Source organism: Elephas maximus, chromosome 13 (assembly GCF_024166365.1).
Source record: "Elephas maximus indicus isolate mEleMax1 chromosome 13, mEleMax1 primary haplotype, whole genome shotgun sequence".
NCBI lineage: Eukaryota > Metazoa > Chordata > Mammalia > Proboscidea > Elephantidae > Elephas > Elephas maximus.
This window is the reverse complement of record NC_064831.1, coordinates 72,551,542-72,577,569: the sequence shown is the minus strand read 5'-3', so window position 1 is coordinate 72,577,569 and position 26,028 is coordinate 72,551,542. Positions and strand designations below refer to the sequence as shown.

At 41.3% G+C, this 26,028-nt stretch overlaps 1 protein-coding gene across 2 annotated transcripts in view; it reads left to right on the top strand.

Moving 5' to 3' along the window:
* Positions 1–26,028, top strand: part of ADAMTSL3 (ADAMTS like 3) — a 419,630-nt gene that overhangs the window by 333,908 nt on the left and 59,694 nt on the right. For both annotated transcript variants that reach the window (XM_049906188.1, XM_049852500.1), the window contains exons 21-23: positions 6,926–7,997; positions 16,832–16,959; positions 19,984–20,112. In XM_049906188.1, coding sequence (XP_049762145.1) covers positions 6,926–7,997; positions 16,832–16,959; positions 19,984–20,112 — 1,329 coding nt within the window. The remainder of the gene's footprint in view (positions 1–6,925; positions 7,998–16,831; positions 16,960–19,983; positions 20,113–26,028) is intronic.

Below are 26,028 nucleotides of genomic sequence, written 5' to 3'. Positions count from 1 at the left end.
AGCTCTTAAAAATTCTGATGCCTAGGCCACATCCCATAAATCAGAATTTCTGGGGGTGGGATTCAGGGCATTGAGATTTAAAAATAAGTGAATAAATAACAGGTGCGTCTTGGGATCCATGACTCACATCATATGCAAAAAAAAAACAGTTCAAAATGGATCAAGGAACTAAATGTGAAAACTAAAACCATAAAATTCTTACAAGAAAATATAGGGTCATGACTGCCAGACCTAGTTTTTAAGGATGGATTATCAGATATGATAACAAAAACAGGAGCAGTAAAAGATAAAATAGGTGGGACATCATAAAAATTGAATACTTTTATTCATCAAAGCACTTTATCAAAAAGTGAAAAGACAGTATGTATAGGTTAAGAAAAGAATCTTTGGAAACCATATATCCAATAAGGGTCTAATATAGTATATATATATATATATATATATATATGTATGTATGTATATCAGTGTATGTATGTATATATATGTGTATATATATATTATATATATATACACATATGTATAACTTCTACAACTCCGCAACAAAAAGACAATCCAGTCAAAAAAACAGCTAAGGACATTTTACCAAAGAGAATATTCAAATAGCCAAGAAGCACATGAGAAGATGTTCAAGGTCATTAGCCATCCTTAGAGAGATGCAAATTAAAGCAACAGTGAGATACCACCTACCTCTCCATTAGAATGACAATGATCAAAAAAAACAGAAAACACTAGGCGTTGGCCAGATTGTGGAAAAACTTGAACCCTCATCCATTGCTGGTGGGAATATAAAATGGTACAGCCACTGTGGAGAAGAGTTTGGCAGTTCCTCAAAAAGTTGAACATAGAACTACTGTATGACCCAGCAATCCCAATCTTAGGTATATACCCAGAAGAAGTGAAAGCAGGAACTCAAACAGAAACCTGTACACCAGTGCTCATTGCTACACTTTACACAATAGCCAAAAGGTGGAAAACTGCCTAAATGTCCATCAACGGAAGAATGAATAAGCAAAATGTGGTGTGTCCACACAACGGAATGCTATTCAATCTTAAAGAGAAATGAAGTCCTGATGTATGCCACATGCCACAACATAGATGTACCTTGAAAGCATTATGTTGAGCGAAATAAATCAGTCGCAAAAGGACAAGTACGTCTTGATTGCACTTGTATAAAATAAGCAAATACATAGAAACCAAAGATAATTAGTGGTAACCAGGGTGGGAGAGAGGAGGAAAGGGGGAGTTTGTGCTTAGGAGGCACTAAGTTTATGTTAATGGTGATGGAATAATTTGGACAAGGATAGTGATCGATAGTGGTTGTACGACTTGAAGAACTGATCGATGCCACTGAATTAGACAAGTAGGAATTGTTCACAAAAAACAAAAGAAAAAGAATAAGAGGTGATTCAGTGTGCATCAAACTTTGAGAACTGTTGCTTTACAATACCTGTGGTCAGGGTTGATATTAAATTTGCTCATACCCTATATCCACACTGGTTATTAAAACATTGAAATGCTTTCCAAACGATTAGTAAAAAGCCACTGCCTGAAGTCCACAGCTGTCTCTCAGCTGCTTGGGCCCCTCTGCCAGGAGCTGCCTGACCTCCTCATGATCTAGCAACTAAAGAGGTAACACCCGGTGCATCAGGGGGACTCCAAAACCCTGTTTCAGGACTACAGCCAACATCTATTCTGATTGTTCGCTGCCATTGCTGTTCAGATTGTTAATTATTTTGAATACCATCCCTGCCTATAGTAACAGATAGACTGTAAATTTATCAGGAAATCCCCCATACATTTCTTTCTGCTTTTGATAGCTATTAAGCAGCCAAACCTGTTGCTGTTGAGTCGATCCTGACTCATAGCGACCCTATAGAACAGAGAAGAACTGCCCCACAGGGTTTCCAAGGAGCGGCTGGTGGATTCAAACTGCTGACCTTTTGGTTAGCAGCAGAACTCTTAACCACTGCGCCACCAGGGCTCCTATTAAGCAGCAGTAAGTTCGAAATTCTATGCTGCCAATTAAAAGAATATCTACATGCCTTAACTGGCTGGCACCAGGGTTGGCATCCTCTGTGGATACTCTGTATTCCCAAAAGGACACATTTGTGATCTGGATCGACTTAGACATGAGCCGAGAGAGTATCTACAGGCAGAATACTGAACCCTTCCTGAGAACAGTAGGCCTGATCTACTTACTGCATTTCTCCGGGATTTGCAGGCAAAGTCATTTTGCTGCTTCACCAAGAGCATTCTCTACCACAGCAACCGAGGAGCCACCCCTGTTCTTTTCTTGAATCTCGAGTCCCTGGGTGGCGCAAATGGTTCAGCACTAGACTACTTATCTAAAGGTTGGTAGTTCAGACCCACTCGTAGGTACCTCAGAAGTAAGGCCTGGTGATCTGCCCCTGAAAGGTCACAGCCTTGAAAACCCTATGGAGTGCAGTCCTACTCTGCACATAGGGGACCACCGTGAGTCAAAACTCACTCAATGGCAACTAACAACAACAACCAGTAGGACCAGTATGTCTCAGCGTGCAACCAGACCCTAGAAGGTTCATGAGCCACCCGAGGAGGTCTTCTGGCCAAACCAGGACAGCAGTAAACACATTATGCCTACTGCCTAGGACCTGAGAAGGCCATCCAAATGGAGTCACAATCTGGTTCTTCTCCCAGCATGTCCCTGCCAGTGCTAAAAACAGGGGGGCCTTTCAGAGGGGTCCTTCAAGGGTATGAGGCCCCCAATCTCACAACTTTCAGAATCCAGCAATATCTTTCATGTGAGTCTAGTCGCTCTTCTACGACTCCCTGGTGCTCCCAGGCCCGGCAGCCCATGCCGTACAACCTGCTACTGTCCTAAGTACATTATCTGAGAGGAACCACACACGTTTTCCCACCTCAGCATCACTCCTGAACACATTGGTACCTCCCCACAGGTGAACTATGGGAGACAGCTACTTTTCTTGGGGGAAGGGATCTCAAGAGTATCTGCTTTGACCCTGACCCATCTCCAGTTGCCACGCAGACTGCCCTCCTGCTTGCTGGCTGGACCTGCCTTTGTCATCTGGTCAGTGGTCAGATCGATCACATATGTGAGCGTATTATATGCTCAGCATTGGGAACTTCATATAAGTAATCTAATTTTCACATTCCCCTGATGTAGGTACTAACATTATCTACATTTTACAAATGAGAAAACTGAGGCTTAGACAGATTAAACAACTTATCCAAGTGACAGAGCTAAGATTCAAACTCAGATTTGTGTGGCTTTAAAGTGCGTTCTGACTTTTTTCTTTGATTATTTTCCATTGCTTCCTTGGGCCCTCAAACTAATTTAACTGAAGTTTGCCAACCTTATCCTCCTTTTCGGAGCTCTCAAATATGTTCACTCACGTTTCCAATCTCACTTCCTCAGATTTGGTGTTCTCTGGGCTCTAAGCCATATTAGCTCCCCCAAGGCCTCTGTGCCAGGTGGTAGAGGCTCAACATAACAGACCAACCCCTTATTGGTGGAAATATATACCTAGAAGCTAGGTAACTATGAAGCCATCATATGACAACAAGATAGAAAAGATATTCCCCAAATGTAGACAACCACCACTCGTCTGTCAGTTTGTTTTACTGTAGTGGCTTGAATGTTGCTGTAATGCTGGAAGCTATGTCACCAGTATTTCAAATACCAGCAGGGTGGTGGAGAGATTTCAGCAGAGCTTCCAGACTAAGACAGACTAGGAAGAAGGACCTAGTGATCTACTTCTAAAGAAATTGGCCAGTGAGAGCCTATGAGTAAGAGTGAAACACTGTCTGACATTAGTGCCAGAATATGAGCCCCTCAGGCTGAAAGGCACCCAAAATACGACTGGGGAAAAGCTGCCTCCTCAAAGTAGAGTTGACCTTAATGATGTTAATGGACTAAAGCTTTCGGGACCTTCATTTGCTAATGTGGCACTACTCAAAATAAGAAGAAACAGGCTACAAACATTCATTAATAATTAAATGTACAATGTGCAAAGTATGAATCTAAGAAAATTAAAAGTTGTCAGAAAGGAAATGGAATGTCGGAAGATTGATACCCTAGGCGTTAGTGAGCTGTACCAGACAATCATATGGCCTACTATGCTGGAATGACAAATTTAAGCAGAACAGCATCGCATTCACCGTCAGAAAGAACATTTCAAGCTCTACCCTAAAGTCAGCAATAGGATCATATCCATACACCTACAAGCAAGACAAGTTAATACAACTATTATTCAAATGTATGCACCAACCACTAATGCCAAAGGTGAAGAAATTGAAGATCTTTACCAATGCCTGCAGTCTGAAATTGATCAAAAATGCAATCGATGTATTGATAATTACTGGATTGGAATATGAAAGTAAGAAACAAAGAACAAAGATCTGTAGTTGAAAAATATGGCCTTGGTGATAGAAATGATGCCAAAGATCTTATGACAGAATTTTGTAAGACCAATGACTTATTCATTGCAAATATCTTTTTTCAACAGCATCATCAATGACCATACACATGGAACTTGCCAGGCAGAATACACAGGAATCAAATTGACTACATCTCTGGAAAGAGACAATAGAGAAGCTCAGTATTATCAGTCAGAACTGGAATGGGCCGATTGTGGAATAGACCATCAATTGCCCACATACAAGTTCAAGTTGAAGCTGAAGAAAATTAAAACAAGCCCCTGAGAGCCAAAGTAAGGAACACATTCGGCATTTCTCAAGCTGAAAGAACTGAAGAAAAAATTCAAGCATCAAGTTGCAATATTGAAGGATTCTATGGGCAAAATATTGAATGGCACAGGAAGCATCAAAAGAGGATGGAAGGAACACACAAAGAATTGATTGACGATCAGCCATTACAGGAGGTAGCATATGGTCAAGAACCAATGGTACTGAAGGAAGAAGTCCAAGCTGCACTGAAAGCATTGCCGAAAAACAAGGCTTCAGGAATTGAAGAAGACCGGTTGTGATGTTTCAACAAACAGATAGAATGCTAGAAGTGTTCACTCATCTATGCCAACAAATTTGGAAGACAGCTACCTGGCCGTCTGACTGGAAGATATTTGTGCCCTTTCCAAAGTTGATCCAACAGAATGCAGAAATTATTGGACGATGTCATTAATATCACCTACAGGTAAAATTTTGCTGAAGATAATTCAAAAATGGTTGCAGCAGTACATCAACAGGGAACTGCCAGAAATTCAAGCTGGATTCAGAAGAGGATTTGGAACAAGAGATATCATTGCTGATGTCAAATGGAACTTGGCTGAAAGCACAGAATACAAAAAAAATGTTTACCGGTGTTTTATTGACTACGCAAAGTCATTTGACTGTGTGGATCATAATAAATTAAAGATAACATTGCAAAGAATGGGAATTTCAGAACACTTCATTGTGCTCATGCAGAATCTATACATAGACCAAGAGGCAGTCATTTGAACAAAACAAGGGAATACCGCATGTTTTAAAATCAGAAAAGTTTAAAATCAGCATCAGGGTTGTATCCTTTCACCATATTTTATTCAATCTGTATGCTGAGCAAATAATCTGAGAAGCCAGACTATATGAAGAACATGACATCAAAATTGGAGGAAGACTCATTAACAACCTGTGATATGCAGATGACACAGCCTTGCTTGCTGAAAGTGAAGAGACTTGAAACACTAGGGAGGATTAAAGACTACAACCTTTCGTATGGATTACACCTCAACATAAAGAAAACAAAAATCCTCACAACTGGACCAGTAAATGACACCACGATAAACTGAGAAAAGATTGAAGTTGTCAAGGGTTTCATTTTACTTGGATCCACAATTAACAGCCATGGAAGCAGCAATCAAGAAATCAAATGACGTAATGCATTGGGCAAATCTACTGCAAAAGACCGCTTTAAAGTATTCAAAAGCAAAGATGTCACTTTGGGGACTAAGGTGCACCTGACCCAAGCCATGATATTTTCAATTGGCTCATACGCATGGGAAAGCTGGACAATGAATAAGGAAGACCAAAAAAGAATTGATGCCTTTGATTTATGGTGTCGTTGAAGAATATTGACTATACCGCGAGCTGCCAGAAGAATGAACAAATCTGTTTTGGAAGAAGTACAGCCAGAATGCTCCTTTGAAGCGAGGATGGCAGACTTCATCTCATGTATTTGGACATGTTATCAGGAGGGACCAGTCCCTGGAGAAGGACATCATGCTTGGTAAAGTACAGGGTCAGTGAAAAAGAGGAAGACCCTCAATGAGACAGACGGACACATGGCTGCAACGATGGGCTCAAGCATAAGAACGATTGTGAGGGTGGCGCAGGACTAGGCAGTGTTTCGTTCTGTTGTACGTCGGGTTGCTATGAGTTGGAAATGACTGGAGGGTACCTAGCAACAACAAATGTAGTAATAACCATTCCCTGTGTTTCCTTGGGCTATTCAACCTCAGGCCTCCCCAAACCAGAGCTTTATAAAATAAGTTACGTATTTTTCTGCAGCTTAGTCAAACTTGCACTCTTTGTTGCTAAAGTAATAGACGGTTGTGAGATTTAACTGAATCTATGGATATATACAAGTATCCCTGGTTGCACAGTGGTTAAGCATTTGGCTGCTGAAATGCTGATTTTTGAACCTACCAGCAACTCCTTGGGAGAAAGATATGGCAGTCTGCTTTCTATGGGGCCCCTATAGGGCTGTCCTACTCTGTCCAGTAGGGTCTCTATGAATCAGCATTGACTTGACGGTGATGGGTTTGTTTGTTTGGTTGGTTTTTTTTTTGGTATGGATATATACTGTTTTATTCTCAAATAGTTTAAAAGAACAAAAAGGATACATTTGTTGGCTTATATCAGCCTTGGAATAGTACAGTCAAACAGTGTTTATTATTAAGGTGTGTGTTTCTTTCTTTCTTTTTTCCTGCAGAAATAAAACCAGAAGTGAAAACAAAACTAGGTGAACAGGGTCCTCAGATCCTCGGTGTCCAGAGAGTCTACATTCAGACGAGGGAAGAGAAGCGTGTTAACCTGACCATCGGCAGCAGAGCCTATTTGCTACCCAACACATCAGTGATTATTAAATGCCCAGTGCGACGATTCCGAAAATCTATGATCCAGTGGGAGAAGGATGGCCATTGTCTGCAGAACTCCAAGCGACTGGGCATCACCAAGTCGGGCTCACTGAAAATCCACAGTCTTGCAGCCTCCGACATCGGCGTGTATCGGTGCATCGCGGGCACTGCCCACGAAACAGGTGTTCTCAAGCTGATTGGTACCGACAACAGACTCATCATACCTCCAGCCCTCAGAGAGCACAGGAGGGGGTATCCTGGGATAGACCACAACCAAGATAATAGTTTGGGAGCCACGTGGCATAAAATGCGGCAAATGTGGAGTGACAAAAATGAGCTTTATCTAGATGATGGCCAAATTAATAACCAGCCTTTATTGAGAGCTCTGTTGGGCCACTGCAGCAATTCTGCAGGAAATACCAACCCCTGGGAGTTGAAGAATAAGCAGTTTGAAGCAGCAGTTAAACAAGGGGCATATAGCATGGATACAGCCCAGTTTGAAGAGCTGATAAGAAACATGAGTCAGCTCATGGAAACTGGAGAGGTCAGTGATGACCTTGCGTCCCAAGTGATATATCAGCTGGTGGCTGAACTAGCTAAGGCACAGTCCGCTGACATGCAATGGAGGGGCATCCAGGAAGGGCTGCCTCCTGCAGCTCAGCTGAGGAGGGAAACAGGAAGTGTGCCCAAAAACTCAAATGCAAGGTACTCAGGCAAGCTGATATTCAAGCCAGAGGTACCTGTTCTCGTGAGGCAAAGCCAACCTTCTGCAATTTCATTTAATAAAACAATAAACTCAAGGATGGGAAATACAGTCTACATTACAAAAAAGACCAAGGTCATCAATATACTGTGTGACCTTGTAAGCCCCAGTGAGACCACATATACATGGACCAAGGATGGAGCGTTGTTACAGCCCTCAGTAAAGTAAGTAAAATAATAAGAAAAAAAAAAGTAATACCTTCTTATTGACCATTCCAGTTTTCTTGAAAATATTTTGAAATTCCTCCTCCTCAGAATATGTTTCCAACAGGATTCTTGAGGAAAGCTACTATAAAATGTTAGGATGTGTTTTCCACATATGGGTTGTAATTTTATAAATTAAACCATTGCGTTATTCAAGTTACTCTCACATAGGTCTGGTACAAGGCAAGCTACAGTAAGAGTAAGCTTAAGTGTATATAGATTCTCCCTTTGCAGGGCACTTAACACGCAGAAATAAAATCAATATAATGCCATTGGAAACAGAAGGCCTATTAGTAGTAATTGTGCATTATGTATGAACTGCAAATCAGAGTTGACAGAGCCCTTCCTAGACCCTCAGATGAGAAGCAATATCTCATTGGAGCCTCTCTTCAGCCCCTTGAGTTTGGCAGGGCAGGGGTTAACAGCTTTCTGATGAGATCATTGAGCAAACGGAATCACACAGCTAACTCAGAGTCAGTCAGAAGCAGGGACTGGACCTCTTGACTACCTCCAGTGATGTTTCAATATCACGCACAGAGTAGCCTTAGTAGAAAGATCGTATATCTGAGTAATGTCGCAGATCACGCAACGTTTTTATGTGATAAAATGCAAAAATAAAGTGATAGACGTCAAAGTTTTTTGAGATATACAGAACACAAGATTAAGTCGTGCATTGTTGTTGTTATTGTTAGGTGCTGTCGAGTCGGTTCCGACTGATAGCAACCCTGTGGACAACAGAACAAAACACTGCCCGGTCTTAAACCACCCTTACAATCGTTGTTATGCTTGAGCCCATTGTTGCAGCCACTGTGTCAATCCACCTTGTTGAGGGTCTTCCTCTTTTCCGGTGACCCTGTACTCTGCCAAGCATGATGTCCTTCTCCAGGGACTCGTCCCTCCTGACAACACGTCCAAAGTGTGTAAGACACAGTCTCGCCATCCTTGCTTCCAAGGAGCATCCTGGTTGTACTTCTTCTAAGACAGGTTTGTTCGTTGTTTTGGCAGTCCATGGTATATTCAATATTCTTCGCCAACACCACAATTCAAAGGCATCAATTCTTCGGTCTTCCTTATTCGTTGTCTGGCTTTCACATGCATATGATGTGATTGAAAATACCATGGCTTGGGTCAGGCTCACCTTGGTTTTCAAGGTGACATCTTTGCTTTTCAACACTTCAAAGAGGTCCTTTATAGCAGATTTGCCCAGTGCAACGTGTCTTTTGATTTCTTGACTGCTGCTTCCATGGCTGTTGATTATGGATCCAAGTAAAATGAAATTCTTGACAACTTCAATCTTTTCTCCATTTGTCATGATGTTGCTCGTTGGTCCACTTGTGAGGATTTTTGTTTTCTTTATGTTGAGGTGCAATCCATACTGAAGGCTGTGGTCTTTGATCTTCATTAGTAAGTGCTTCAAGTCCTCTTCACTTCCAGCAAGCAAGGTTGTGTCATCTGCATAACGCAGGTTGTTAATGAGTCTTCCTTCAATCCTGATGCCCCCTTCTTCTTCATATAATCCAGCTTCTCGGATTATTTGCTCAGCATGCAGATAGAATAGGTATGGTGGAAGAATACAATCCTGGCGCACACCTTTCCTGACTTGAATCCAATCAGTATCCCCTTGTTCTGTCTGAATAACTGCCTCTTGATCTATATAAAGGTTCCTCATGAGCACAATTAAGTGTTCTGGAATTCCCATTCTTCACAATGTTATCCATAATTTGTGATGATCCACACAGTTGAATGCCTTTGCATAGCCAATAAAACACAGGTAAACAACCTTCTGGTATTCTCTGCTTTCAGCCAGGATCCATCTGACATCAGCAATGATATCCCTGGTTCCACGTCCTCTTCTGAAACCAGTCTGAATTTCTGTCAGTTCCCTGTCGATATACTGCTGCAGCTGTTTTTGAATGATCTTCAGCAAAATTTTGCTTGTGTGTAATATTAATGATATTGTTCTATAATTTCCACATTCGGTTGGATCACCTTTCTTGGCAATAGGCATAAATATGGATCTCTTCCAGTCAGTTGGCCAGGAAGCTGTCTTCCATATTTCTTGGCATAGATGAGTGAACACCTCCAGTGCTGCATCTGTTTGTTGAAACCTCTCAATTGATATTCCATCAATTCCTGGAGCATTGTTTTTTGCCAGTGCCTTCAGAGCAGGTTGGACTTCTTCCTTCAGTACCATCGGTTCCTGATCATATGCTACCTCTTGAAATGGTAGAACATTGACTAATTCTTTTTGGTATAATGACTCTGTGTATTCCTTCCATCTTCTTTTCATGCTTCCTGCATCATTTAATATTTTCCCCATAGAATCCTTCACTATTGCAACTTGAGTCTTGAATTTTTTCTTCAGTTCTTTCAGCTTGAGAAACACCGAGTGTGTTCTTCCCTTTTGGTTTTCTATTTCCAGCTCTTTGCACGTCATTATATTTTGTCTTCTCGAGCTGCCCTTTGAAATCTTCTGTTCAGTTCTTTTACTTCATCAATTCTTCCTTTTGCTTTAGCTGCTTGACGTTCGAGAGCAAGTTTCAGAGTCTCCTCCAACATCCATCTTGGTCTTTTCTTTCTTTCCTTCCTGTCTTTTCAGTGACCTCTTGCTTTCTTCATGTATGACCTCCTTGATGTCATTCCACAACTCGTCCGGTCTTCGGTCACCAATGTTCAATGCATTAAATCTATTATTCAGATGGTCTCTAAATTCAGGTGCGATATATTCAAGGTCATATTTTGGCTCTCGTGGACTTGCTCTGATTATCTTCAGTTTCAGCTTGAACTTACATATGAGCAATTGATGGTCTGTTCCACAGTTGGCCCCTGGCCTTGTTCTGACTGATGATATTGAGCTTTTCCATTGTCTCTTTCCACAAATGTAGTCAGTTTGATTTGTGTGTTCCATCTGGCGGGGTCCATGTGTATAGTTGCCACTTATGTTGGTGAAAGAAGGTATTTGCAATGAAGAAGTCGTTGGTCTTGCAAAATTCTATCATTCAATTTCCAGCATTGTTTCTATCACCAAGGCCATATTTTCCAACTACAGATCCTTCTTTGTTTCCAACTTTTGCATTAAAATCACCAGTAATTATCAATGCATCTTGATTGCATGTTCGATCAATTTCAGACTGTAGCAGCTGATAAAAATCTTCTATTTCTTCATCTTTGGCCCTAGTGGTTGGTGCGTATATTTGAATAATAGTAGTATTAACTGGTCTTCCTTGTAGGCGTATGGATATTATCCTATCACTGACAGCATTGTACTTCAGGATAGATCTTGAAATGTTCTTTTTGACAATGAACGCAACACCATTCCTCTCTTCAAGTTGTCATTCCCAGCATAGTAGACTATATGATTGTCTGATTCAAAATGGCCAATAACAGTCCATTTCAGTTCACTAATGCCTAGGAATATTGATGTTTATGTGTTCCATTTCATTTTTGATGATTTGTAATTTTCCTAGATTCATACTTCATACATTCCAGGTTCTGATTATTAATGGATGTTTGCAGCTGTTTCTTCTCATTTTGAGTCGTGCCACATCAGCAAATGAAGGTCCCGAAAGCTTTACTCCATCCATATCATTAAGGTTGACTCTACTTTGAGGAGACAGCTTTTCCGTAGTCATCTTTTGAATGTCTTTCAACCTGGGGGGCTCATCTTCCAACAGTATATCAGACAGTGTTCCGCTGCTATTCATAAGGTTTTCACTGGCTAATACTTTTCAGAAGTAGACTTCTGGGTCCTTTTTCCTATCCTGTCTTAGTCTGGAAGCTCAGCTGAAACCTGTCCTCCATGGGTGACCCTGCTGGTATCAGAATACTGGTGGCGTAGCTTCCAGCATCACAGCAACACATAAGCCCCCACAGTACGACGAACTGACAGACATGTGGGGGAGTCGTGCATTATTTTATTGTAATCCCTATCTATGTCAGTGCAAACATATCACATTTCATTCATTTTAGATGAAATAACGGAAGAGTAACAGATACGAATTCATTTTTTCACTCTCTGCTATCTCTAAATCTTGCTACTTATACACAGTGGGTGGTTGACATTTTGCTTTCTTTTTATTTGTATTTAAGAGCTCAAGCTGCATCTTATCTGCCACTAGAGATTATTAAGGAACACAAACAAAACAGCAGATGTGAAATTGTTTTGCAAACCATAAGGTACTTTAAAAACGAAAGCTTTATTTTTATCATGCTGATGTGAAACATCAGAGGAAAGCTGGGTAAATTGCATTTTTTTTTTTTTTACAATAAATTCTTAGGCCTATGTCTTAGAATGAAAATACAGAACAAATCTAATTTTGGGGTTCCCTTATCCTGGAACTGTGAACACAGGGTGCAACAAAGGTTAAGAAGTGGAAGGAACTTTAAAGATCACTTAGTTTAGCTGTTCTCAAACCTTTTGCTCTTGTTGTTAGGTGCCATCTAGTTGATTTCGACTCACAGGGGCTTCACGTTATAGAGTAGAACTGCTCCATAGCATTTTCTAGGCTGTAATCTTTAAGGGAACAGATCACCAAGTATTTCTCTTGCTGGACTGCTGGATGGGTTCAAACCACTGTTAGCAACCGAGTGCTTAACCATTGTGCCACCAGGGCTCCTTCTAAAACCAAACTAAACACATTGTTGTCAAGTCAATTCTGACTCATAGTGAACCTATAGGACAGACAGAGTTGAACTGCCCCATAATGATTCCAAAGCTGTAATCTTTATGAAAGTAGACTACCACATCTTTCTTCTGCAGAAAAACTGGTAAATTTGAACTGCCAGCCTTTTGGTTACCAGCTGAGTGCTTAACCACTGCGCCACCAGGGCTCCTCTCAGGGCTTCTTGAAACCAAAAGACCAAACCTGCTGCCGTCAAGTAGATTTCTACTCATAGCAGCCCTATAGGACAGAGCAGAACTGCCCCATAGGATTTCCAAGGCTGTAAATCTTTACAGAAGCAGACTGCCACACCCTTCTCCCATGGAACAGCTGGTGGGTTCGAATTACTGACCTTTCAGTTAGCAGCTGAGCGTTTTAACCACCGTGCCATCAGGGCTCCTTCAGGGCTCCTTAGGACACCTTTAATTTGTTATATTATTGAGGAGCCCAAAGAGCTTTTGTTTACATGAGTTCTATCAATATTTACCATATTAGAAATTAAAGCCAAGAAAAATTTTAAATATCTATTTATTAGTCCATTTAGAAATAATAATAAGCCCATTACATGTTAACATAAATAACATATTTTTTTGAAAAATAATATTTTCAAATAAAAAAATTACTGAAAAAATTGGCATTATTTTACATTTTTGCAAATCTCTTCAATGTCTGGCTTAATAAAAGACAGATGGATTCTCATATATGCTTCTGCATTGGATCTGTTGGAATGCGTTGTTTTACTTGAAGCATATGAACCATACAGATATTTTAGTTTAAAAAAATAAAGAATATTTTAATAGTCTTTTCAGATAATTGTGGATATTCTTTGGTACAATGCTGAAACTTAACAAGTGGTAGTTTCTTAAAGATTAGCTGCGTTGTGGAACCTGAAACCATATCAATCAAACTTGGGTTCTCTGTTACAGTAACAGCCATTGGCCTTTCTTGCACTTTGAATAGATTCTTTCACCCATGTATGATTTTGTAACATAATGCATTGGTCATTTGGAAAATATTGGCTCACTGAACTATGTGGATCTTCCAAAATGTTAACACATTTCATTATACAATACATCCACCTTATCAGAAAATTCTTTACGTTTTGGGACACACAACTCGAATCACGATGGCTGATATGAGTTCCAAAGTTCTGAATTAGAATCGAGAGCTCAAATTTAACATTGGCAGCAAATACCCTCAGGTTTTGTTTTGGTTTGTTTTTTTTCCCTTAAATTGGCGAGCTCATTTTGGTAATTTAAAGGAAAAAATCTGCCAGATACACAAGTCTGAATAATCATTGTTTGCCTGTTAGTCATTCCTTTAAGTAGAATTGGTCTTCCACGACAAGAGCAGCCAGCTCAGCTAACAACAGAGACAGTCCCATTAACGTGCTTTGGCATACAAAAGAAGCTCTTCCTGTGTACTTTCCGTTTTGTGAGACAGAATGTTAAAAACTGTGTACTCAAGGGTCTAGATTTAGTAAAATCAATGTTTTACAGCTTCATTAAGGACTTTTTTATTGTTATAAAAATATAGGTAACACAGCATTTGCCAATTCAACATTTTCGGGTGTACAATTTAGCCATATCAATTACATTCATCTTGTTCTGCAACTGTCACCAATAATCATTGCCAAATTTCCCATCACCGTGAACAGAAACTCACTGCTTCCAAAACAAGTAAAATGGTTCTTTTTGTTTTTGACTGCAAGTGTGTGGTAGTTAAGAATACAGTGACAACTGGTCCGCCTTGATCCCGTGCCTTGGGTCATGCTAAGGCATCAGCCCTTTTACCCGCCATTGCTTTTGTACTATCAGTGCAAATGGCAATGTAATGGAAAAAGCAAATGATACATGAAAATTGTTTTGACCTCATAGACCTCCTGACAAGGTCTTGGGGAACCCAGGGGCCCATGGACCACCCTTTGAGAACTGCTGACCTAGCTCAACAATTCCATTTTATAAATTGTGAGGGAACAGAGGCTGAGATAGTTGAAGGCCACCTAAGTACTAACTACAGTCACGCAGCAGAGCACGATCAGTTTAAATGTTTGTTGCATTGAGTTGATATGAAATACTTTGACTTGATCAAATGGAATTAACATTCGTTTCTGAGGCTGAGACGCCTAGAGCACTATGAAGAAGAGGTTCTGACATGGTACGTCCCGTTTAGATGTGCTTCTGTGTACGTTAAGAAACCAAACCTGATGCCATCGAGTCGATTCTGACTCAGAGCAACCCTATAAGACAGAGTAGAACTGCCCCACAGGGCTTCCAAGAAGCAGCCGGTGGATTCCAACTGCCGACCTTTTGGTTTGCAGCCGTGCAAGTCTAGCTAGATCCGCTATAGTCCTCTCCCTGCTGTGGGCACTCGAGCTGTTTTTTTTACTTCTCCCCACATTTGTATAACCAGCCAGTTGCCTTTGATTCCAACACATGGCAATCAGGGTTATCAGAGTAGAACTATGTTCCCTGCGGTTTTCAGTGGCTGATTTTTCAGAAGCAGATTGCCAGGCCTTTCTTCTGAGGCACCTCTGGGTGGACTTCAACCTCCAACCTTTTGCTTAGCAGCCAAGCACATTAATTGTTTGCACCACCCAGGGACTCCCCACTTTGGATACTTCCTACCTATGTTAGAGGAGGGCTTGCATCCTCCTTGTACATTTATTCTGTGCCATTATTCTGTTCTAATCATTCATACATTTATTCATCAAAGGTTTTTGAGAGCTTATAATGGAAAAGTCACTGTGCTAAATACTAAGAATATAGTGCTGTGAATAAGATTTGGTTCCTGCCGTTGAAAAGATCACAATCTTGTAGGAAGAAAGAGATATTTTATCAAATAAATACATGAACCAGAGCAGAGGGAGGCGGCAGATAGCTCTAGGAGCATGGGGGAAAGCTTTGCAGGGGAAATTATCCAGGACTCAGTGGGTAGGTTGGAATTTGTGAGAAAGCGGGACGGGCATCCCAAATAAAGTGAACAACAGATGCAGAAGCTTGGGGTGATGAAAGATCATGGGAAGTTCATTATGGCTGGAGCCTAGGGTGAGCCACGTGAAATGGCAGGAAATGAAGAAGGGGCTCAGCTCGGTTCATGAATAAGCATACAGCGTTTAAAGGTCAGAATTGTCTATATGGCTACAATCTGTAAGGTGGGATGGGGCAGGGGGAAAATAATATCTGGACCACTGAGCCAGATGACCTAGAAGCAGCTTCAAGTCATTAAGAAAAGAAATTAAGATAATTAAAAAAAAAAAAAACGAGCACTCTTTCCCACTTAGAAATTATCTTGTCTGTTAGGAAACAGCTACCAACTCTGATTCTTGAAGAGGTCTTTACATGCAGCTTTTTATGAACATCAATAGTTGGGAGACCATATGGAACTCAATACAGTGTAGCCCCGATTTTTAACAGCATGATCAAAATCCAATATACGCTGCAGCCTTGGCATTGTCACCTTGCTGACTTCTCACACAGTGATAGTGTAAGGCGATACTTCACTGCAAGGCAGCCACAGTCAAAAGCCACCCACTTCCAGTGGGAAAATCCTAACCAAAAAGTCCACACCTGCAGTTCTCTAGGAGGGATTTCAGTAGGAAATAAGGATTTAACATCCAGCAAATTAATAGGTTTGCTAGTTTGTCCTTTTAAAAAACGTGGTAGATAAGCACTGAGTCCATCTAGAGAAGTCTCTTCGCATGTAAAGCACCATCCAGCTCTCACCTTTCTGTGAGTCTAAGGTAAGAGAAAGTCCCTGGGTGATGCAAACAGTTAACATACTCAGCTGCTAACTGAAAGGTGGAGGTTGGAGTCTACCCAGAGCATCTTGGAAGAAAGACCTTCTGAAAAATCAGCCATTGAAAATCAGCCATATGGAGAGCAATTCTACTGTGCCACATGTGGGGTGACCATGAGTCGTAATTGACTCCATGACAACTGGCAAGGCAAAAGAAAGACCTTTCCACCCTCTTGTTCTGTGCAGTTGTCTGTCTGTAGGTGCTTGACAAGATCATCTGAGGGTGTCCCTGCCAGCTCAAAGTCTGTAATTTTGCCGTCTTCTCTGCTTGTTGTTGTGGCCCCAGAGCAGTTGAATGTGTCACATGAATACCTCTTGTTTCTAACTGTTCTACAGAATAATTTTGGATGGAATGGGGAAGATACAGATACGAAACCCTACAAGGAAGGAACAAGGGATCTATGGGTGCTCTGTAGCCAATCATCTCGGTTCAGACATGGAAAGTTCTTCTGTGCTGTATGCAGGTAATGTCTGTTGTTGTAGAATGCCTGTTTTTTTTGTTGGGTTTTTTTGTGTGAGTGTGTGTGCTTTATATTAAAATCTAGAGCAGCAGTTCTCAAACCTGAGCATGCATCAGAGTTCCCCAGAAGGCTCGTTAAGACACTGATGGCTGGGCCCAGCCCCCAGAGTTTCCAGCTCAGTAGGTTTGGGATGGAGTCTGAGAATTTGCATTTTTAACATGTGCCCAGGTCCTTCACATGCTGCTGGTCTGAGGGCCACATTTTGAAAATGGCTGCTCTAGAGCTTGCTTGTTAAGAATTGGGAGTTAATGAGACAGGATTTAATTAGCAGTTGTCAATACTATGAACTGTTCATGGTTGAAGTTCCACCAGCCAAGGAAGGAGAATAACTATCCTTTAAAGATTGGTATAAGGAGCCCTGGTGGTGCAGTGGTTAAGTGTTCTGTTGCTAACTGAAAAGTTGGCCGTTTGAATCCGCCCAGCAGCTCCACAGGAGAAAGACCTGCCTCTATAAAGATAATAGCCAAGAAAAACTTGTGGGGCAGTACTACTCTGTCACATGGCATCACTATGAGTCAGAATCAACTCAATGACACCTAGCAATAACAACAACAGAAGATGGTATATACCCCCCTAAGGCATACCTTCCAATCCTTAGAAACACAGGAAATTGTAACTTTAAATTAGTGTACCTCTTCACAGGAATGGTCTGTGTCATTTTAATTGGCATGGTGATTAAGAGCTACGGCTGCTAACCAAAATGGTCAACAGTTCGAATCCACCAGCTGCTCCTTGGAAACCCTATGGACCAGTTCTACTCTGTCCTATAGGGCCAGAATCCACCCAATAGCAGTGGGTTTTGGTGTATTATAAAAGAATGTTTTTAGGTGGTAAAGTTGTAGATAGTGCCTTCTTGTGGCTAGCTCGTGTTCTAAGATTAAAAATAAAACCAAAGAGCCATCCCCCAATTCCCTTATTTGTGGTTTGTGGCCCTGGTGGTGCAGTGGTTAAGTGCTTAGCTGCTAACCAAAAGGCTGTTGGTTCGAACTCATCACCTGCTCTGTGGGAGAAGAATGTGGTAGTCTGCTTCCGTAAAGATGTACAGCCTTGGAAACCCTCTGGGGCAGTTCTACTCTATCCTATAGGGTCGCCGTGAGTTGACCCTATAGGACAGAGTAGAACTGTTTCTGTGCCGTAGATTCCACAGCTAATGGGTTTTTAATGGGTTATGACATAAATAGACCAAGGTGAGGAAAGGGACAATATCAGGGGCTGGAATCCAGCATCTGGTCAACCAAGGGTCGGGCTTCGTGGCAGGTACTTTCACATCTATATATTGAGGAAGTTGGACCAGTTGATCTTTTTTAAAAGATCCTTGAACCTGTACGGTTTGAAGATTCTAATGAGTCGGAATCAACTCGATGGCACTGGGTCTGGGTAAGCTTCTCACGTGGCTACCTTCTCAAGGCAGGACCTTCAGGCTTTGGTCTTCTGTGCCTTGATCTTCCTAGGCTATTCTCTCCTGTGGTACTGCCTCTGAGCACAAGTTCCTTTCCAGAAAGCATCAATACCAAGGCTCTGGGATTCCTGGGAAGAATGGGAACCCCCCTTTTAGCTTTCAAGTCTCCCATTCAGCTCATCCCAGAACAATCCAGATTCCTAGTAGGGCTGGTGCAACATTCTCAGGGGCCAGAGGTTGAGCTGAGACAACCAAAATCCTTTCCCAGCCAAAGAATATCCATTTCTTCAAATCTCAGGATAGGTTTTCACTGTTCCCCAGGCACACCAGGAGAGAACGGAACATTTGGTCTCCCAAACGTAACCGTTTCTAAGTTTTCTTCCCTAGAATGTGTGATTAACAATACAGCTAGCTGAATTATGATTGTTCATACATTCACTCATGCAATAGCTATGTTTTGTTGTTGTCGTTAGCTGCCATTGAGTCAGCCTAGACTCACAGTGACCCCTTGAGCAATGGAATGAAACTGCCTGATCCTCTGCCATCCCTATGATCAGTTGCGGATCAGACTGTTCTGATCTATAAGACTTAGACATTGACCAAGCAGATTAAGGAATGTGACCTTTCTCTCCAGGAGTTCACATGCTAATGGGGGAGTAAACCACCCATTGCAATAGGGTAGAGGAATACTCAGTCAGCATCCTCTCTGGAAGCCTCCCCTGGCCCCATTGACTACAGAGCCACCCGCCAGCGCCTTTCTCTATCTCAATACCCCTCACCCCGAATAGTGATGGTCTCCCACCAGACTGTGCATTGCTTGAGGACAAAAATGAGCATTTCTCCAACCGTATAGTCCCATTGTCCAGCTCAGACCAGATAAAGAGAAAGCATTTAGTATGTTTCCTGAGTGAGTTAATGAATGAATCTATAAGTACATGGTTCTCAAAATTCAGGGAAATAAAGTCCTTACGTGGGTTCTTATCTCTGTGTGACTTGTTTTTATTGTTACTTTTTCCATGTAAGTTTTATGCTTCAAGTTGATAAAATGCTAGCATTATTCCTGCCCTTCCATGCCTTGTTTCTTCTGAACTTCTGAATTTGTTCTTTTCAAATTATCGAAGAGGAATTTGTCTTCAATTTTGGTTATTAAACAAAATTATCCTCATGGTTTATATATGGTTGTTGCAATGTACCTTTGTGGATATCTTCATCCATCCATCCATCCATCCACCCATCCACCCATCCACCCAGCCACCCACCTACCCACCCACCCAGCCAACCACCCACCCATCCACCCACCTACTCACACACCCACCCACCCACTGAGCATCTCTAGGCTGTGTGTGTGTACAATTCCCGGTGTTGGGCACCATAGGGGATGCAGAGAAAACAGGACTCTGCTCCTGCTCACAAAGAGCTCTGCAAAGTTCACCAAATGGCACAGTTAAACAGTTGCTATCAAATGGATTCTGACTCATGGCAATACCATGTGTCAGCCAAATGCAACCTGGTCCACCAAAGAGGAAAGGCCTGAACCTAACATAGTTTCCTGCTCTCTTTGAATTAAGAGGCACCTGTCATCTTGTCTATTGAAAGAAATATCACCAAACCGGAGCACAACCATCTATCTGCCGTGGTTGGAGGTGTCATAGAGGCAGCCCTTCGAGCAAATGTGACAATCCAATGTCCTGTGAAAGGTAAGCATGGTCATTTCCAGTGGGAGGGCATGTGGCCAGCCCGTCATTTCCAGGAGAGGCAGGCTGGCAGTTTGGTGTTCTGGACCTCAGCCTCATAGGCTTAGCAATCTGATTTTTCAGCATATTGACAGTGGGTCTGTCTCTCAAGCGTGAGCTAACACCAGTTCATGAGACTGATGTATAAAACAGAATGCTGATTGATTCATTTACAATGAGAACTGTGACTGCTGTGCGCACTGGAATGTTCCTATTGGCAAGGCCAACACACTCTGTCCCCTTGAGCAGGTCTACACAAGAGGCCAAATTGTAATCAGAATATAGTGAATATGGAGTCAGAGTGAAGGGATTTGTTGGAAATTATTAGATTTGTTCTTCACCAAGGCCAAGCCAGGTCCGGAAACAGGAATACCCAGGTCCACTGGCCTAGACTCCATCCTGGCCTGTCCTAGGGCAGGAATCACCAACCTATGCTTCAGTGACTCTTTTTGCTATGTTTACAACTGTGGATAAACCACCCTTCTAACCAGCACATTCTTTCCTTAATAGAAATAACACTTTCAGTCTGACTTTGCTGAGACCTAGGGCCGTTTTGCCTGCCTCTTTAAGCCATAGATTTTCAAATCTTAACCTGGGTCCACGACTCCCAAAACTATAGATAAATGTTGTATGTTGCACACATGCTCATTTTGTGAGGGACAGGAAAGCTGTGTGAATACCTTTCATTGATTCCTCAGAGTCTTGTGACCTCTTCAAAATTGAGATCTACTATTTAGGTAGCTGGGTGTTGCAAATGGTTAAACACTCAATTACTAGCTGAAAGGCTAGTAGTTTGAAACCACCCAGACATGCCTCGGAAGACAGGCCTAGCGATCTATTTCTGAAAGGTCACAGCCTCGAAAACCCAAGGGGCAGTTCTATTTTCCACACATGGGGTCTGTTGGAATCAAGTCTACAGCAACTAACAACAAATTTCAAGGTGACTTTGCATAGGCCCATGATTTACTGTGTGTTGATTTAAGTTTCTGGACAACCATATTTCCCTAGTTTTCAACTTCTCATGGGGAGCCTGTAGCTGCAACCACTGAAGATGACTCTTGCCTCATCTGTGGCCCAGATAGCCCAGGGTAACTGGAGGAGCCATTGTGGCCACTCCCAGTAACACAGTGAAGGTGCATGGAGGGAAAGGATCCTCAGACACACTGGGAGGTACCATCTGGCTTTCTGACTCTCCTTCCCCTCTGACGGTCAGTTCTCTGCCATGTTTTCAAAGCTGCACCTTTGGCTCCACAAACAGTGGAAATTTGCTAACCCCCAAGGTATTATTTTTCATCCCTTGGAATCCCCTGTGGTGTTTGGCCTACACACGCTTCTGAAAAATCTCTCCAGCCTCCCAACTAACTCCACCCACAAAATATGTGAATTTTCTGGCAAAATGCACCTACCATTACAGAATGGACCAGCATTCTCTGGCTGCAGTAAGGAGAAAAGCAGAACAGGACTTTGCAGATGCCAAGCCACAAATGTCTAGAGTTTCTACAGCCCTACACCTGCAACGGATACTGCAAAGTAGATCTAACTTCTATGAAGAGAAACCGCAACTTTTAACATTATTTCTAATTCTTTTTACTTTCACAATAGTTTAAAGTTAGGCTTTCGGGGAACGAGCCATTGAAAGGATTGTGATGGTTCAGTAAAACCTGCAAAAGCTGGAACCCATGTAAGGCAGAAACCTGTTAGAGAAGAAAATTTCAAATAATTTCGACTAATGGTGTATGACAGAAAAGTGGTAAGACCGTCAAAGGCAGAAAACTTGTGAGACCCAGAAAAATAAGGCAATCCTGTTGAGTTCCAGCTCTCGCCAGTTTCACTGTATATTATTTGCTGTTACAGTCAGGAATTGAATTTAGTGGGCGCTGTTTTGTGAGCAAAACCTCCAGAAAAGACTATTAAAATTGTCTGAGTTTTACTGTCTCATCCAGGCCCAGTCAGAATATGGGCCACCTCTGCCTGCTTTGTCCGATTCCAGTGGCCCCTTCTGCCCTGGCACAGCACTGCCTGCCTCCATAAAACTCAGGCTTGGGAGCGCTCACCTTCTTCCTCCCTCCCTCCACTTTCAGTTCTTACTAGGAGTTGTTCCATTTGGTCTTTCTTTACCTGGAAGTCATCCCCTATTCACTCAGACTCCAAGAACTCATCAGAAGTCCTTTCCTTTTCAAAATAAATCCATCTCTGGAGGCACTGCATTTATTCTGAGCTATGCATCATTTTAAGTAAACCTGGAATAAACTTATATGCAATCAATTAAGCACTCAGCTACTGTCCAAAAGGTTGGCAATTCGAATCCACTTAGAGGTGCCTGAGAAGAAAGGCCTGGTGATCTACTTCCAAAAGGTAACAGCTATCGAAAACCGTAGAGAGCACAGTTCTACTCCGACACACGAGGGGTCACCATGAGTTAGCGTCGACTCACTGGCACTGGTGTTTATTACTGTAAACTTATACTGTTTTCTTACAGGTAGAAGCCGTAGCTAACTTAGATCTTTACAGAGGTTCACCTTTTCAAAGATAGATGATGAAATTGACGAAGCGTCAGGAAACTGTTTTCCAGACAGTTCTGTCACCAGCTAATATATGACCGTAGGCGAGTCATGTGTCCTTCTCACCCTCCGTTTCTCATGTCTAACATAGGAAATATATAATATTAGAGGAAGAAGGACTTTGGTTATCTTCTAATCTAGTTCTTCATTTTATAGATGATGACATTATAACTTTAAAAGAATTGAATATTGGCTTAAAAAGTTACCTTTTCATATTGCAAATTGGGATTGTTTCTGTAAATCGATGACATATACCTATTTTTCCATTGTTTTTCATTTGCCCTGAAAATATTTTTCACTAATTATAATGAACTACTCTTCATAGAACTTACAACTTCTAGACAGATTCATTTTATTATTATTATTGTGCTTTAGATGAAGGTTTACAGAATAAAATCACTTTTACTTAGACAATTAGTACACATACTGTTTTGTGACATTGGTTAACAACGTCTTGACATGTCAGCACTCTCCCTGCTTGACCTTGGGCTCCCTATTACCAGCTTTCCTGTCCCGTCCTGCCTTCTAGTTCTTCCCTGTGGGCTAGTGTACTCCTTTAGTCTTATTTTGTTTTACGGAACTGTCTAATCTTTGGCTGAAGGGTGAACCTCAGGAGTGACTTCATTAAGAGCTAAAAAAGGGTGTCGGGGGACCCTACTCTTGGGGTTTCTCCAGTCTCTTAGACTCATTTTTGTTTGTTGTAGCCAAATATGTTTTATTCAACCCCTGTGGTATAGATATCAGTAGTGATTGTTTCTAATCACTCTTAGGTATTATTTCTAATAACTGTATTAAATAATAGAATCTGAAAATCTGTACATTCCCAAAGTTAAGAGATCTAGGTGCAAGAGCTATTTGGCTTTCTGTTTTAAAAGCTTTTCCAAGAAATGGAAAGAATTTTTTTTTTAGCTGCACCCTCTCTGCCACCTTTTGGTAAGAAAGGACCACTCATCTGAAGAAAATGGCCAGTCACAATTGTTGTTACGTGCCGTTGAGTCGGTTCCAACTCATAGCGATCCAGTGTACAACAGAATGCAACACTTGCCCTGTCCTGCACCATCCTCACAATCATTGTTATGCTTGAGCCCATTGTTGTGCAACCATTGTGTCAGTCCATCTCGTTGAGGGTCTTCCTCTTTTTCCCTGACCCTCTAATTACCAAGCATGATGTCCTTCTCTAGGGACTGATACCTCCTGATAACATGTCCAAAGCATTTGAGATGTAGTCTCGCCATCCTCACTTCTAAACAACATTCTGGTTGTACTACTTCCAAGACAGATTTGTTCATTCTTTTTAATAGTCAATTTGTCCTCATATTAATGCATAGTACAGACATTTTTTATCCTGTAATTTTCTGTTGTGTGTACTGTCTTATTTGTTTATCCTGTTCCTTACGCTGATCAGAGGTGCAGCTGATCTGAGTCCCTCCTCTAAAAGTATTTTTATTGTATGTCAGGTTCCTCTTTAGTCTATAAGAAGTCTCATGGCTCACAGATTGGAGTGTCGTGGAGCTAGGAAGTCGGTGGTTCCAAAATGGATGGCATTGGAAAAGCTCTCAATGACTCAGCCCCAAGAGTAGAAAATCTCTTAAACACAAGATGTGCTTGACAACTGCTCTTCAGAGCAAGCTAAAATTGCCTGGAAATGTTAAAGAGGCCCTGAGACTAAAACTAAGCTAAGGAATAAAAATGTCCTATAACATTAGCTATAGAACATATGTATATATACCCCTATTTAAGGAGGAAAAGTTCTATAACCTTGAACCCTACCTCAAGTACCACCAAGTAGCAGGTACACATAGGCTACAACAAAGGACACATGAACAATGAACATGAGGTAAATAAATGAATAAAATTTTAAAATATTAGCAAAGTGAATACAGCAACATATATAACCAAGAAGACTTTTCCCAGGAATGCAAAGAATTTTTTTTAACATTTAGAAGTATCTATTTTAAACAGATTGTAACAGGGTAAAAGCAGATGCTGAGTTGGAGCCTGGTGTGCAGGATATTTATTAGTGGCTATGAGTCGAAATCGACTTGATGTCACCTACCAACAACAACCACTACCTCTGGAAGGGAAGGGCAGGCAGGATTGAACAGAGGGTGAAGGAGGCTATGATGCAGGCCCACAAGCCTTAGCCAGGGGAGCTGGGAAGTACATGGGGCTCATCAGAGTTGCCCCACATGACCCATAGTGGCCAGGCTTTTATGTTCCTGCCTCCATTAGTCACTGGAAAGGGGCACACTCCTGGGTGCACTGAGGAAAGCTGTAAGGAGCTGAGAGCTGGAGGCTGTCTGCTGACAGCACACCCAACAGCTGGGTCACACGTCCTTCCTTGAAGGGAAATCCGGGTGGAACATCTCCTTGCCTACCACAGAGATTAAAGGTGATAAAACTTATGTTCATCTCAGTAGATGCAGTAAGAGCATTTGATAAACTTTAATACAAAATGACATCAAGAACTCTGGGCAAACCAGTAATAGTTTGGGATCATCCTTAGCCTGATAAAAAGTACCTACTCAAAAACCTGTAGTAAATAGCATACTCACTTTAATAGTGTGATTTTAGAATCATTCCCATTAGATTCCAGAAAAAGACAAGGATTCCCTTTATTATTACTTGTGCTTAACACTATTCTGGAGGCCCTAGCCAATACAACAAGATAAACATATTTTAAAAAGCAACTATAAGAATGAGAAAAAAATTCTTATTGAAAGACTATATAATTATCTACATTGAAGATCCAAGAGTACGTAGAGGCAAACTTTTGGATCTATATATTCAGTGCAATCCCAATTTTACAAAAATTCCTATGAGATAGCTAGACTTAAAAAACAGATTCTCTAATAATTTGGAAGAGCAAGTAGCCAAGAATAGTCCAGACATTTTTGAAGAAGAACAAGGTGGGGGAGAATTACCCTAGCTATCAGATATCAAGACTTATTATAAAGCTACAGTAATTACAATAATATGGTATTAGCGCAGGGATAGAAAAATCAATGGAATGAGATGCATAGCCCATAGCAGAGTCAGGCATATATGGAAACTTATTACTTAATAGCATTAGAAATAAAAGCCAGGAAAGGACAGCCTATTAAGTAAATAGTGATAGGATAATTGGTTATAAATATCTCCAAAGAAGATACACAAATTGCAATGTAAAAATATGAAATCCCTACCTCATGCCATATCCAAAAATAAATTCTACATGGTTTAAATACCTAAAATATGAATCACATAAAACTTTTATAATAAAATATGAGCTATCTCTTCAGATACAAAACGTAAAAGCTATAAAAGAAAAATATCAATT